This window comes from Entelurus aequoreus, linkage group LG05 (assembly GCF_033978785.1).
Source record: "Entelurus aequoreus isolate RoL-2023_Sb linkage group LG05, RoL_Eaeq_v1.1, whole genome shotgun sequence".
Taxonomy (NCBI): Eukaryota; Metazoa; Chordata; class Actinopteri; order Syngnathiformes; family Syngnathidae; genus Entelurus; species Entelurus aequoreus.
Genome location: NC_084735.1, coordinates 67,339,014 through 67,351,661, shown reverse-complemented (window position 1 = coordinate 67,351,661; position 12,648 = coordinate 67,339,014). Strand labels below are relative to the sequence as shown.

At 38.6% G+C, this 12,648-nt stretch overlaps 1 protein-coding gene across 5 annotated transcripts in view; it reads left to right on the top strand.

Moving 5' to 3' along the window:
* Positions 1–5,779, top strand: part of sh3pxd2b (SH3 and PX domains 2B) — a 70,786-nt gene extending 65,007 nt beyond the window's left edge. For all 5 annotated transcript variants that reach the window (XM_062048717.1, XM_062048715.1, XM_062048716.1 and 2 more), the window contains 2 exons: positions 1,515–1,640; positions 1,715–5,779. In XM_062048717.1, coding sequence (XP_061904701.1) covers positions 1,515–1,640; positions 1,715–3,193 — 1,605 coding nt within the window. In that variant the 3' untranslated portion in view covers positions 3,194–5,779. The remainder of the gene's footprint in view (positions 1–1,514; positions 1,641–1,714) is intronic.
* Positions 5,780–12,648: the final 6,869 nt, after the last annotated feature.

The window sequence follows — 12,648 nt, the reverse complement described above, 5'->3', positions numbered from 1 at the left end:
GCATTATTGGCTTTATTTTAACAAAAAAATCTTACGGTACATTAAACATGTTTCTTATTGCAATTTTGTCCTTAAATAAAATAGTGAACATACTAGACAACTTGTCTTTTATTAGTAAGGAAGCAAACAAAGGCTCCTAATTTAGCTGCTGATGTATGCAGTAACATATTGTGTCATTTTCCATTCTATTATTTTGTCAAAATTATTAAGGACAAATGGTAGAAAATAAATTATTAATCTACTTGTTCATTTACTGTTAATATCTGCTTACTTTCTCTCTTAACATGTTCTATCTACACTTCTGTTAAAATGTAATAATCACTTATTCTTCTGTTGTTTGATACTTTACATTAGCTTTGGATGATACCACGAATTTTGGTATCGATCCGATACCAAGTCATTACAGGATCATTCATTGGTCATATTCAAAGTCCTCATGTGTCCAGAGACATATTTCCTGAGTTTATAAACATAATATACATTTTTTTTAAACGATTTTGTGATGCCAAAAAATATCTACGTTGTCATAGTAGTATCGACTAGATATGCTACTGTACTCGGGGGTGGCGGACCGGTACTTTTCAGAGGCGGTATAGTACCAAAAATGATTCATTAGTATCGCGGTACTACAGTATACTAATACCGGTATACCGTACAACCCTACTTCTGTTTGTGGAAAGTTTGGGTGGTCTTTCACAAAACTCAATGCTATGACACAGCTGTATAGTGTGACCAATTTACTCGCTTTTGCGACAAAAATAGGTCGTGCGACTGGAAAAAAAAAAAAAAAAAAAAGTATCACTTGTGCGAGTCTGGATTTCAACCCCCTCATTCTCATTTTAATCCTAAAATAAAACCATAAAAAGTAGATCAAATAGAGTCGAGAATTCTATTTTCTCAAAATTAATGTTTTTGTTTATGTTTACAAACTCAGGGAATACTTTCCTGGACACAGGAGGACTTTGAGGGCAAACACCATATTATTCAAATGAGTAAAATATGTTAGTTTTTGTTTTTTTTCAGTTTTTGTGTACTATTAACTTTGTTTTGCTCACAAAGTGGAGGTAATAAAATAGCATAAGTAATAACGATATTGTGCTGATACTGTTAAATTGTTTAAAGCACTGTTTATTGTTACATTGAAAAGTTTACACACGTAATCGGTAATGATATCGGCCAATCTCACTCATGGAGGATCGGTATCAAAATTGGCAGAATAAAACCCTGATCGGAACATCCTAAACTCAGAACTCCTACTGTTGCTTGCTAAATTTCTAGGAGGTGACATCAGGAAGAAAAGTTCTGACTCGCTTGGAGGAGAAATCTCTAAAAATTAGAATATACTGTAAAACAACCTGTCTTTTTGAGGTTTTATTTCTAGGGACAAACAAAAAATGCCTTACTTCAAATAAACCTGTTTTCAGTCGAGTAAACAAACACCGCCAGCCACACGGACACTTATCACCACAATTCATATTGTTATTATGAATGTAACAATTTGGGTCTTTTCACAGCCTCGTGGTACAAATCTTCCCAAGCCCCCTGGTCCACCTCAAGTCGAGGAGGAGTTCTACACCATCGCAGACTTCCAAACCACCATACCTGATGGGATTAGCTTTCAGGCTGGAATCAAAGTCGAGGTAAAAGCAGCACACGCTTCTTGGTTAGAAATGGTTTGTAATACTGAGCGAAAATGGCCAATTTCATTGAGCAGGTGATTGAGAAGAACGGAAGCGGTTGGTGGTACATCCAAATTGATGAGCAAGAGGGTTGGGCCCCGGCTACTTTTATCGACAAGTACAAGAAGACAAGTAGCGCCCTCAGGCCCAATTTTCTGGCGCCTCTTCCCAATGAGATGGAGAAGCTGCAACTGGAGGACAGTAGTTCAAGTGTTCCAAGCACCGATGATAGTTGGTCCAAGCCTTTACCGGATGAACCGACAGCAGCCGCCGACGGTTTTGCCCGCCCCAAGTTAAGAGACTGGAAGTCCAGCGCTGCCAAGTCATCAGCCTTCTCTGGACCGCTACCTCCAGCCCCGGTGTGTCCGCCTGAAGAGAAACCAGCTTTGCCACCTCGAAGGGAGTCCATTCATAAGAGTTTTGAGTTGGAGGTGGCTGAGAAACCAAGACCTGATCATTCTAAGCCTTTGCCACCAAAACCCCCAGTGCCAGGAGTCATCATACCAATGGTTCCACCAAAGGCAGCACCTTTCAAACTGGAGAAAACCCCAGAACCAAAGAAGGAGGACAAGAGCAAAGCACTTCACCTTCGGAACGAAATGGGTCTTGAATGTGGTCACAAGGTCTCCGCCAAAGAGGTGAAGAAGTTCAACTTGAAACCAGTACCCAAGCAGCCACCAAAACCCAAGTCAGAAGTCCCGGAGGAGAAACCACAGGCAGCTGGTCCAGCTGTATTCATGAAGCCCAAACCGGTGATCCGACCTAAACCTTTTCCAGCGACAAAGCCAGACCCGCCAGCAGCACCGGCAGCAGAGAACAAAGTTGACATCACCAACCTGAGAAGTAAGCTGAGACCTTCAAAACCCGTAGATCCCAGTTCTGCTTCAGGGGAGGCCAACCATCAAAACGATACCCCGGCGGTCAGTACCCACCGTAGCAGTCCCCCTCTTAGCCTACCACCTGTTCATATGTCGTCTCCAAGTAACAGCAGGAACTGTGAGGAACCCAAATGTTCTCCTAAACACTTCAACGGCCACAGTCAGGAGAAACCAGCAGTGCCTTCCCACAAGGAAGTCCCTCAGAGACCACCGGCTTTGGTTCCAAGAAGACCACCTCCTCCAAAGAAGACCGAGCCGTCCAGCCCTACCGACTTCAAGCCCGCTTCAAAAGATCTGGGACCACCCCAACTCAACAGACCCCCACCCCCTAAACCTAAGGGTTTCTCTCAGGAGTCCAAAGTGAATAAAATCCCCATTCCTCCGAAACCCCAAGTGAAGAGCGACAAGCCAGGTCCGCCCAGAGACAAACTTCCACCCTTGCTGAAGGAGTCCAGTAAGGACGAGCTGTATCTGGCCGTGGCGGACTTCGAAGGCGAGGACCAGACGTCCAGCTTCAAGGTGGGGACGCTCTTTGAAGTGCTGGAGAAAAATAGCAACGGTTGGTGGTTCTGCAAGAACGTAGGAGAAGAAGTCGAGGGCTGGATCCCTTCCAATTACTTGAGCAAGAAACCATAGGTAGACAAAAAAAACTACTTTGTAGCGAGTAGGCTTTTTTTATTTTATTTATAGGTACACGTTCTTATACTTACACTAAACCAGCAGAAACACACATGTGATGTTTACTTCTATAATCCAAACATTTTATTGGGAGCTTCCTGTCAGTGTTAGCATTACAGAGGCTAGGTGTTAGCATAGCATTACAACTAATCTCCACTAAGGATGGGTACTGAATTCTGGACTTTTATAGGTACCGACATTCTGTGTACCGTTCACGTAAAATCGTTTGTGATGTTACACCTGTGTTACCAACTCAAACACTTGACAGGAAAACAGAGTGGACTGTAGGTTATTTTCCATGCCAACAAAGCAAGTCTGCCTGATAGAAAAACGCTTAAAAGTAGAGTGAGAGTAGCTCAATGCTAATTTATATTGGAAATACCATAAGCATGCTACTGATTGGCGTTGGTGATTTTACATGGCGATTTCAACAGCTCCAAATGTGTTAAAGAGAACTACAATAAGATGCACATTGCAAACAAACAGCTGGTGTGTAATAAGTACAATACTTACAGTACAAAAACTTTGTAGGACTCAACAAAAGACAAGACTCGCACATTTAACTTAATGGCAAAGTCTACTTCCCGATTATGGCAACACAAGTCTACTACATAATACTTGCAAATGAGACTCAGAAGTGTAAGGAACAAGATATAATAACTGGACGGCACAGTTATTATCAGCTCACTTTTAAATGTTGAATACATTTTTAAATTAACATTACCAAATGAGCACATGCTAAAGTACCGTAAATTGGTATTGTTGAGTAACGTCATCAATTCCCAGTTCAAATGTGAAAGGTACCCATCCCTAATCTCCCCCCCATGCCGTACTTGTAGTAGTTGATGGCCCAATATTAACCTTTATGCCACCCTCAGGCATTTTTGTTACATTTTTCTCATTTTTCGGGGAACTTTTTGCACCCTCTGGTGCCTTTGTGGCCGACAATGGACACCTAAAAAAAAGTGCTGGTACACATTATCCGACATTACTGTTTTTTTTCCATTGAAACAACTTTAGACTTGTTGGAAATAATGTTCAGGATTTCAACCCTTTTAATGCCACTTCATGTAATTTATGTAGGGTCAAATGGGCCCAAAATACTATACTATACTAATACTATTTTAATGATTTTGATATTGAACTACATTTAACTATTTATTGAATTATTGATTTTAATTAATGATTTAATTAATTATTACACGATTTAATTTTTCTTATGATTTATTTAATGACTCAATTTGTAATTCTGTCCAAAGAAACCACAAAAAAAGCATCCACTGCAGAGGATGCTGGTTTTTTTAAATGTAACCTGTTACATTTTCACAAACTACAATAAATAATAATGGGATTGTAATGAATTTTGGGGCTTTTGCAAAAAAAAAAGATAACTTAAAGAATTAAAGTATACTTTAAAGGGTTAAAATACTGATTGTTTTTAATGTGCTTGAGGTTGAGACTATTGGCAAAATATGATTTAATAGCAGTGTTTTTAGACCTGCACGTGTCCTGGGGGTAGCAAATATGAGGGTGGCAGGAAGGTTACAAGCTACTGTACCATACATAAAAATAAATATATATTTTACATTCCAGTAGTGGACAAATGATGAGTTTAACGGGCTTTAAATGCTAACAGCAATCACAACAAGAGTTCACGTTGCCAAGTAGAAGTGCTTTCTTACACCAGTCAGTTGTATTCGATAGTTTGTATGTGTTTGTTTATTGTTGCAAATACGTGTAACATTGTGTACTCCTCACTCATTTTAACACCCGGTCAGACATAGATTTGCACATGCTAAAAATAAAAAGAGAATATGGCCGCCATATACCGTATTTCCTAAATTAGTGGCCTCACAAAGTTGATCAATCATTCACTTAAAGGCTTTATTTATTTAAACCTTTAAATACACGCCAATGGAAATGACCTGGACATTAATCAAATATTACTAAATATACTAAATATATTGTATATTTAAAGAATAAATACCACAATCCGAATAAACGCCCAGCCACTATATAAAGAAGTACGGTAATTGGGACTGTCTGACCCAGTGACTGGTGCAATTACTTCCAGTATTGTCACACAGCAAAGTGTGTATAAAATATCGGTTTACATTAGGGCTTGACTGGTCTCAAGCACGAGCAGTGTATCAACATGTGTTGGGGGTTTTTTATTGTAAAGACTATCTTTGATGTTTTTTTGTTTAAACATTGTGCTAATGAAGGAACCAGGAAGAGAAGAGAAGTGTTCAGAAGAGGGTTTGGACCTTGTGCATTCATCTATGGTTATCGTCACCGATTAGCCAAGTGGAAAATTGACGCACTATCAGACAAGACTTTGAAATGTTAGTCGCTATGTTGAGTTTTGTCATTTTGACAACGAACTGGCAGGAAAATAAACAAAGAGAATAAATGCACGGAATGTTTTGTAAGTATGGATGACAATTGTGTGGCTTGTCGTGGCAGCATATAACAGTTTTTTTATTTTACCTTTTTTTTTGTTACATTGAATCTTTGTCAATAAACATTTCAGATTTTTTTGGATCGGGTGCAACTGTTTTTAATTTTAGATAAATAAAAAGAAACTATGTTTAATGCTTTGCAAACAATATGTTATGATGAAGGGGGGGAAATGGTGGAAATATTTGAATGGGTTGCTAACTGCAATGCTCACTTCCTTGTTTTGTTGATAATGCCTTTGTATTTCTATTTTTGTATTTCTATTTACAAATAATCGTAAAGTTAATGTACAAATATTTAGAAAAAAAATAGAGCATACATTACAATAGTATAATTTTTTTCATTACTTTTTTGAGAGGGATTTGTTTTGGGTAAAAAGTGTACACTTTTTTTTTTACAAACTTGAATTGGTCCAAAAATAATAATGCACATCAAAATCAGTGTTATTATGTCAATATTGCACCTGAAAGCTCATTTATTTTCCCCCATTGAAAAAAAAAAACAATCAGGTGTTCTGACAAAAAGGACCTCAAAACAGAAATAACCTGTGTCTTTAGTTTAGGTCACAAATGGTTAAAGTGGTAAATAAATAAATATATTATGTTATGTTTAATAAATTGTAATTGTTTTCCACACTTTGAGAAATATTTTTACACAAAGGTAAAAAATGCAGGGTTTTTTTTTTTTGATTGAATCATTGCTTCAAAAATAATAATGCATCAAAGCCCCACTGAAGAACTTTCTGTTTTGGTTGATTTTAGCGGCTTGGACCAAAGCGGTAGTGTTTTGCCAGAAGAAAACCACATTTCCCTCGATGACTATCATACTAACATGATGTCCTCTGTAATATTGGCACAAATATCACGTCTCTAATGGCTATGCTGATGTTAAATAGCGGACACTATCACTGGTCTTGGATTGCGCTACAAACATGACGCTACTACCAAGAAGTCCGAAGCAAAGAAAGACCGGCGGAAGATTTTTTCGAAGGAAGCAGTGGTTTTTTTGGCTATTTATTGCTCCCGCGCAAATTTCCGACGGCTAACATCATTTTAATTTGAGCATTGAAAGTCACTTACTAGTCCAGCAGGAACAGAGTCCAGGCAGTATATAGGTCTAAACTTTCTCGTCTTAAGCTTCAAGTTTTGTCTCCTCAGACAAAACTTTTCGTTTCTTTGGTTGTAATGGAGGGGGGCGTTTCCGGGAAGCTCGTATAAAGGCTTGCTTCATTTAGGGGAGGAGCCGGAAACGATGACGTGAGAAGCCAAGTTGTACCAAGTGACCACTTCCACTGACTGTGTCGGACGCGGTTCAGATTTGCCGGGAGATTCGACAACTCCATTGCAAATGTGAGCTTTTGAGATTTCTGGTCGGTTTGGAATATGGATAGAGAATAAAAATAGGTTTAAAAATGTTGCTAGAATCAAAGAGGGACGACAAACTGAATCCAAACGACAAACTTGATATCTATTTAATAAATATTAAATAACCGCCATGCCATCAGCTCTTAGGTAGTACAATGACGTGGGTTTGATTCTTGACAAAAGTAGAGTAAAGCATGATGTATTTATTCTTTTTAACCAGCGACCAGAAATTAATAGCTGGATAATGGAGAGGTTTTGACAATAAAAAATTTAAAAAAGAATCGCCTTCAACCAAAATAAAAATGAACGAAATCTCCTGTGTTCTGTCCATCATTGTCCAAGTTACTTTATATTGTCATCTTCCTCTCTATGCCATTTCCTCAAGGTGACAGAACAACATTATACAACCTGCCCTATCATGATTCTACCATGTTGGCAAAATACAAACACATAATATGTACACATAAAACATATGTTATTATACTTTGTTGATTTACCTAGCAAAACCATTACGTCAAACAGTTATTGTGATTCGTTGTTATTTCCAAGAGCCACGATAGACGCAACATTTCAATGCATCACACATTGTGGTTAAGATGCAATTATGCATTTGACCAGCAGGTGGAGTCTTGTGCCGAAGCATGCATTGAAGCTTCGAGAAATTCTCCAACCAATTGGCTCAAGTGATTCAATGCCTCATGAGGCTTCATCTGACCAGCAGTAGTTGTTTTGGAGTTTCGGCCATGAAAGCAGTAATTGCATGTAGACGTTCTTATTATTATCATTTTGATATCTGGCGGCAAGTGGACGTTCGCACTGACTTCCGTCTTTTTAAGGAATGGGGAAAGGGGGAAGTGACGTATGCCGCAAAGCAATTCTGCACAGCGTTGGTTGCTGTGACGCGAGAAATTCGGCCGCCATCTTGAAGTGGTGATAAGGAGCCGGCGAGCAGCCTAAACTGACAGTTGACAAGTAGAAAACAAAGATGCCAGGCTGGTGTTCAGCGTTTTCCTGCTCAAATGAGCGGACTGTTGAAAATAGGAATCAGGGGATTACTTTTCATAAGTAAGGTTTAACATTAACGTACTATTGGTTGTATTTTGTGAAAAGAATATTACCACAGAGTTGAGAAGGAGCAAAGATCTTCAATAGTACTGAAATTGTAGCCGCTAGCCAGTGTTGGGACTAACGCCGTTATTTTCGGTGGTAACTAGTAGTCTAACGCGTTATTTTTTATATTCAGTAACTCAGGAACCGTTATGCGTTACTGCGTTATTTTACGTTATTTTTTATATAGTATTGGCTAGAAACTGAGAAGATCTGAGTGTGTTTTAATGGAGAGTTACTGTGTCGTTCTTCTGAATCTGCCTGTGTCACAAGAGGCGCGCTGTGTGTGTGTGTGTGTGTGTGGGGGGGGGGGGGGTCTGTGTTTACTATCAAGACATCATGGCGGCGCCAAAGCCAAGTTTCTTAACATGGAGATATTCTCACTAATTTTCTTTTGTCGAGCACAAAGAAAAGACCGAAGTTGGTAGAGTGGCCGTGTCAGCAATCGGAGGGTTGCTGGTTACTGGGGTTCAATCCCCACCTTCTACCATCCTAGTCACGTCCGTTGTGTCCTTGGGCAAGACACTTCACCCTTGCTCCTGATGGCTGCTGGTTAGCGCCTTGCATGGCAGCTCCCGCCATCAGTGTCTGAATGTGTGTGTGAATGGGTGAATGTGGAAATACTGTCAAAGCGCTTTGAGTACCTTGAAGGTAGAAAAGTGCTATACAAGTATAACCCATTTATCATTTATTTATTCATCTACTGCCCAAAACAGCAATTCAAATCTGTTGAAACAGCTACAAAAGCAGCATGCTTCGACGAAGCTAATAATATAACTTGTTTCACTTATATATATATATATATATATATATATATATATATATATATATATATATATATATATATATATATATATATATATATATATATATATATATATATATATTATAACTTATATTTACTCTGAATATAAATAATTTTAAGACCCTTTGTCAGCTCTTATTATCCAATCCAATCCGTTCCATCAGTGACGCCCGCATTTCTATACTGAAATCCAGTCCGCATTTCCATGGTTACTTTAGCCAGGTTGACAACACTGGATGGTAAGATATCCAATTCAGATTTTATTTTGTCGAATCTTAATCTTTTTATGTACACTACCTTTCAAAAGTTTGGGGTCACATTGAAATGTCCTTATTTTTGAAGGAAAAGCACTGTACTTTTCAATGAAGATAACTTTAAACTAGTCTTAACTTTAAAGAAATACACTCTATACATTGCTAATGTGGTAAATGACTATTCTAGCTGCAAATGTCGGGTTTTTGGTGCAATATCTACATAGGTGTATAGAAGCCCATTTCCAGCAACTATCACTCCAGTGTTTTAATGGTACAATGTGTTTGCTCATTGGCTCAGAAGGCTAATTGATGATTAGAAAACCCTTGTGCAATCATGTTCACACATCTGAAAAAAGTTTAGCTCGTTACAGAAGCTACAAAACTGACCTTCCTTTGAGCAGATTGAGTTTCTGGAGCATCACATTTGTGGGGTCAATTAAATGCTCAAGATGGCCAGAAAAAGAGAACTTTCATCTGAAACTCGACAGTCTATTCTTGTTCTTAGAAATGAAGGCTATTCCACAAAATTGTTTGGGTGACCCCAAACTTTTGAACGGTAGTGTAGTCGTTCACATTACAACAAAAATGTGTCCAGACTCCATTGTGAATGCAAACTGACCCGCGTACAGACATGGCGTCATGACCTCGAATGTCCTGCAGTGTTTACGGAAGTAAATTCGGAAGTAGACGCGGATTTGTGGCAATTTGAAGGATTCCGTGCAATCAAAGTCAACCTTTTTCTGAACCGTTGAAGGGAATTAATTAAAACATATACCGTATTTTTCGGACTATAAGTCGCCCCGGAGTATAAGTCGCACCGGCCGAAAATGCATAATAAAGAAGGAAAAAAACATATATAAGTCGCACTGGAGTATAAGTCGCATTTTCGGGGGAAATTTATTTGATAAAACCCAACACAGAGAATAGACATTTGAAAGGTAATTTAAAATAAATAAAGAATAGTGAACAACAGGCTGAATAAGTGTATGCCATATGACGCATAAATAACCAACTGCCGGTGACCATGGATGAGGTGCTGGCTGTCCAGAGTTGGGACCCGGGGTGGACCGCTTGCCTGTGCATCGGTTGGGGACGTCTCTGCGCTACTGACCTGTCTCCGCTCGGGATGGTCTCCTGCTGGCCCCACTATGGACTGGACTCTCACTATTATGTGGATCCACTAGGGACTGTACTTAGAGGGGGGGGGTTACCCACATATGCGGTCCTCTCCAAGGTTTCTCATAGTCATTCACATCGACGTCCCTTGTGTGGGCTCTGTGCCGAGGATGTCGTTGTGGCTTGTGCAGCCCTTTGAGACTTTTGTGATTTAGGGCTATATAAACAAACATTGATTGATTGATTGAACTGAGAACGTGCCTGGTATGTTAACGTAACATAGTATGGTAAGAGTCATTCAAATAACTATAACATATAGAACATGCTATACGTTTACCAAACAATCTGTCACTCGTAATCGCTAAATCCGAGGAAATCTTATACGTCTAGTCTCTTATGTGAATGAGCTAAATAATATTATTTGATATTTTACAGCAATGTGTTAATAATTTCACACATAAGTCGCTCCTGAGTATAAGTCGCACCCCCGGCCAAACTATGAAAGAAACTGCGACTTATAGTCCGAAAAATACGGTAATGTTGTGCTTATGGTTTTGCTATATTCATCTTGGAGAATTAGAACCACAGAGTTTAAGTAAATAGTGGCATTTCAGTTTGAGCACATAATAAGATAAAGCCCCTGAGTTTGACATTCGTAGATTGATTGGATCACTTCTCGTAGGAAAGAGGCCCTAATTGGGATTTGGGAACGCAAAAGTGATAGCCCTATCCTTGAGAAGAGACTACACATCTAGCTCAACGCCAACATTTAAGTTATGACTTAAAGCAGTTGTTTTCCAGACACTTACACACGAACATATCCTTTTATGGTCAGGGGGTGCTGTCCTGACTTAGCACACACACACACAGAGACAGGAAAGAGGAATCTACAACTGATGGTTTGGCTTCTCCAAGTTAGGAGTACCCCATTTTCTTGACCTGACCTCCTCCAGGAACTGCAGTCCTGTATAATGACACTCGCTTGTAATAAAGCAACTTTTAGTTCAGTGAAGCGTCTCCGACGTCTCTTTTGATCCCGCCGCACTGCCGTGTCGTCCTTCTGTCCGGACGAGGATGACGAGACCAGAAATACACTTCACCGCGGAGAAGATTATGAAAGAAGATGTATTCCCGCAGTTTTGGGGACATTTGCCTCGATGTCTGCTCTGAAGATACGTATGTTGGCGATCAGTGATGGATCATTGATTGACGTGAGTTCCTAAAACATTATTTTTGCCTGTTTCTGCTCATTTGTCGACTATTGATTTTGCATGCATCTATTTCTGTGAATAATGATGAGCCTCATCATTATTCTCCATTATGCGACCGTAGAAGATAGGGAGAGTTGACACTGAAGTCGCATCAAAACACAATCTGATTGATTTGAAGTTTGGGGAAATGTTTATAAAACAAACATAGACCCAATAATTAAACTTCAAAAAAGGGTCATTAGAATAATACACAAAGCGTGCTACTATGAACATACCAATCCACTATTTATAAGTTCTAATGTGTTAAAATGTTCAGATATTGTGTTTTTAACAGCAATGGGGATTATGTTTCGAGTAAAGAACAACAGCCTTCCAGTTTGTATTCTTAGGTTATTTAAATTAAGAGAAAACTATAATTTACGGGGCATATTGATTTTTGAAATAGGTAAAGAACAAATATGAAATACAAATGTATGTCAGTTGTAGGAGTTAAATGGTGGAACAAGCTCAGTGATGAGTTGAAGACATGTAGTTCTTTGTTTAGGTTTAAGAAAACCTTGAAAGGTGAAATAATTGAAAATTATAAAATATAGTAACACTTACTTTCACCCTATTGATTTTTTTAACGTTGAGGTTCCAGGTAATCTTATTTTCAGTGAAGGTATAGGATAGTCAAATATAAGCTTTGGCTTCAGCCTATTCCTTTTTCGGTCATTCTTTTTCTTTTCTTTTTGTGTGTAAATGTGTATGATTGTTAAATATGTATAATCTGTACTGTTAAACTTTTACACAAAATGGTTGGTGGTTGATTATATGACCGAAATAAACTTATTTCATTCATTTCTAATATAAAACTCATAATCATAATGTCTATAATATTGCTGACAGAAAAATAATTTATGATAAGCAAATCACACTATAGCTTTACAGTATATGTGTGCTAATTAAACTTAATTGATGCAGTTCAATAGTCTTAGTGTTATTTTAGAGCAGGGGTCACCAACCTTTTTGAAACCAAGAGCTACTTCTTGGGTACTGATTAATGCAAAGGGCTACCAGTTTGATACACACTTAAATAAATTACCAGAAATAGCCA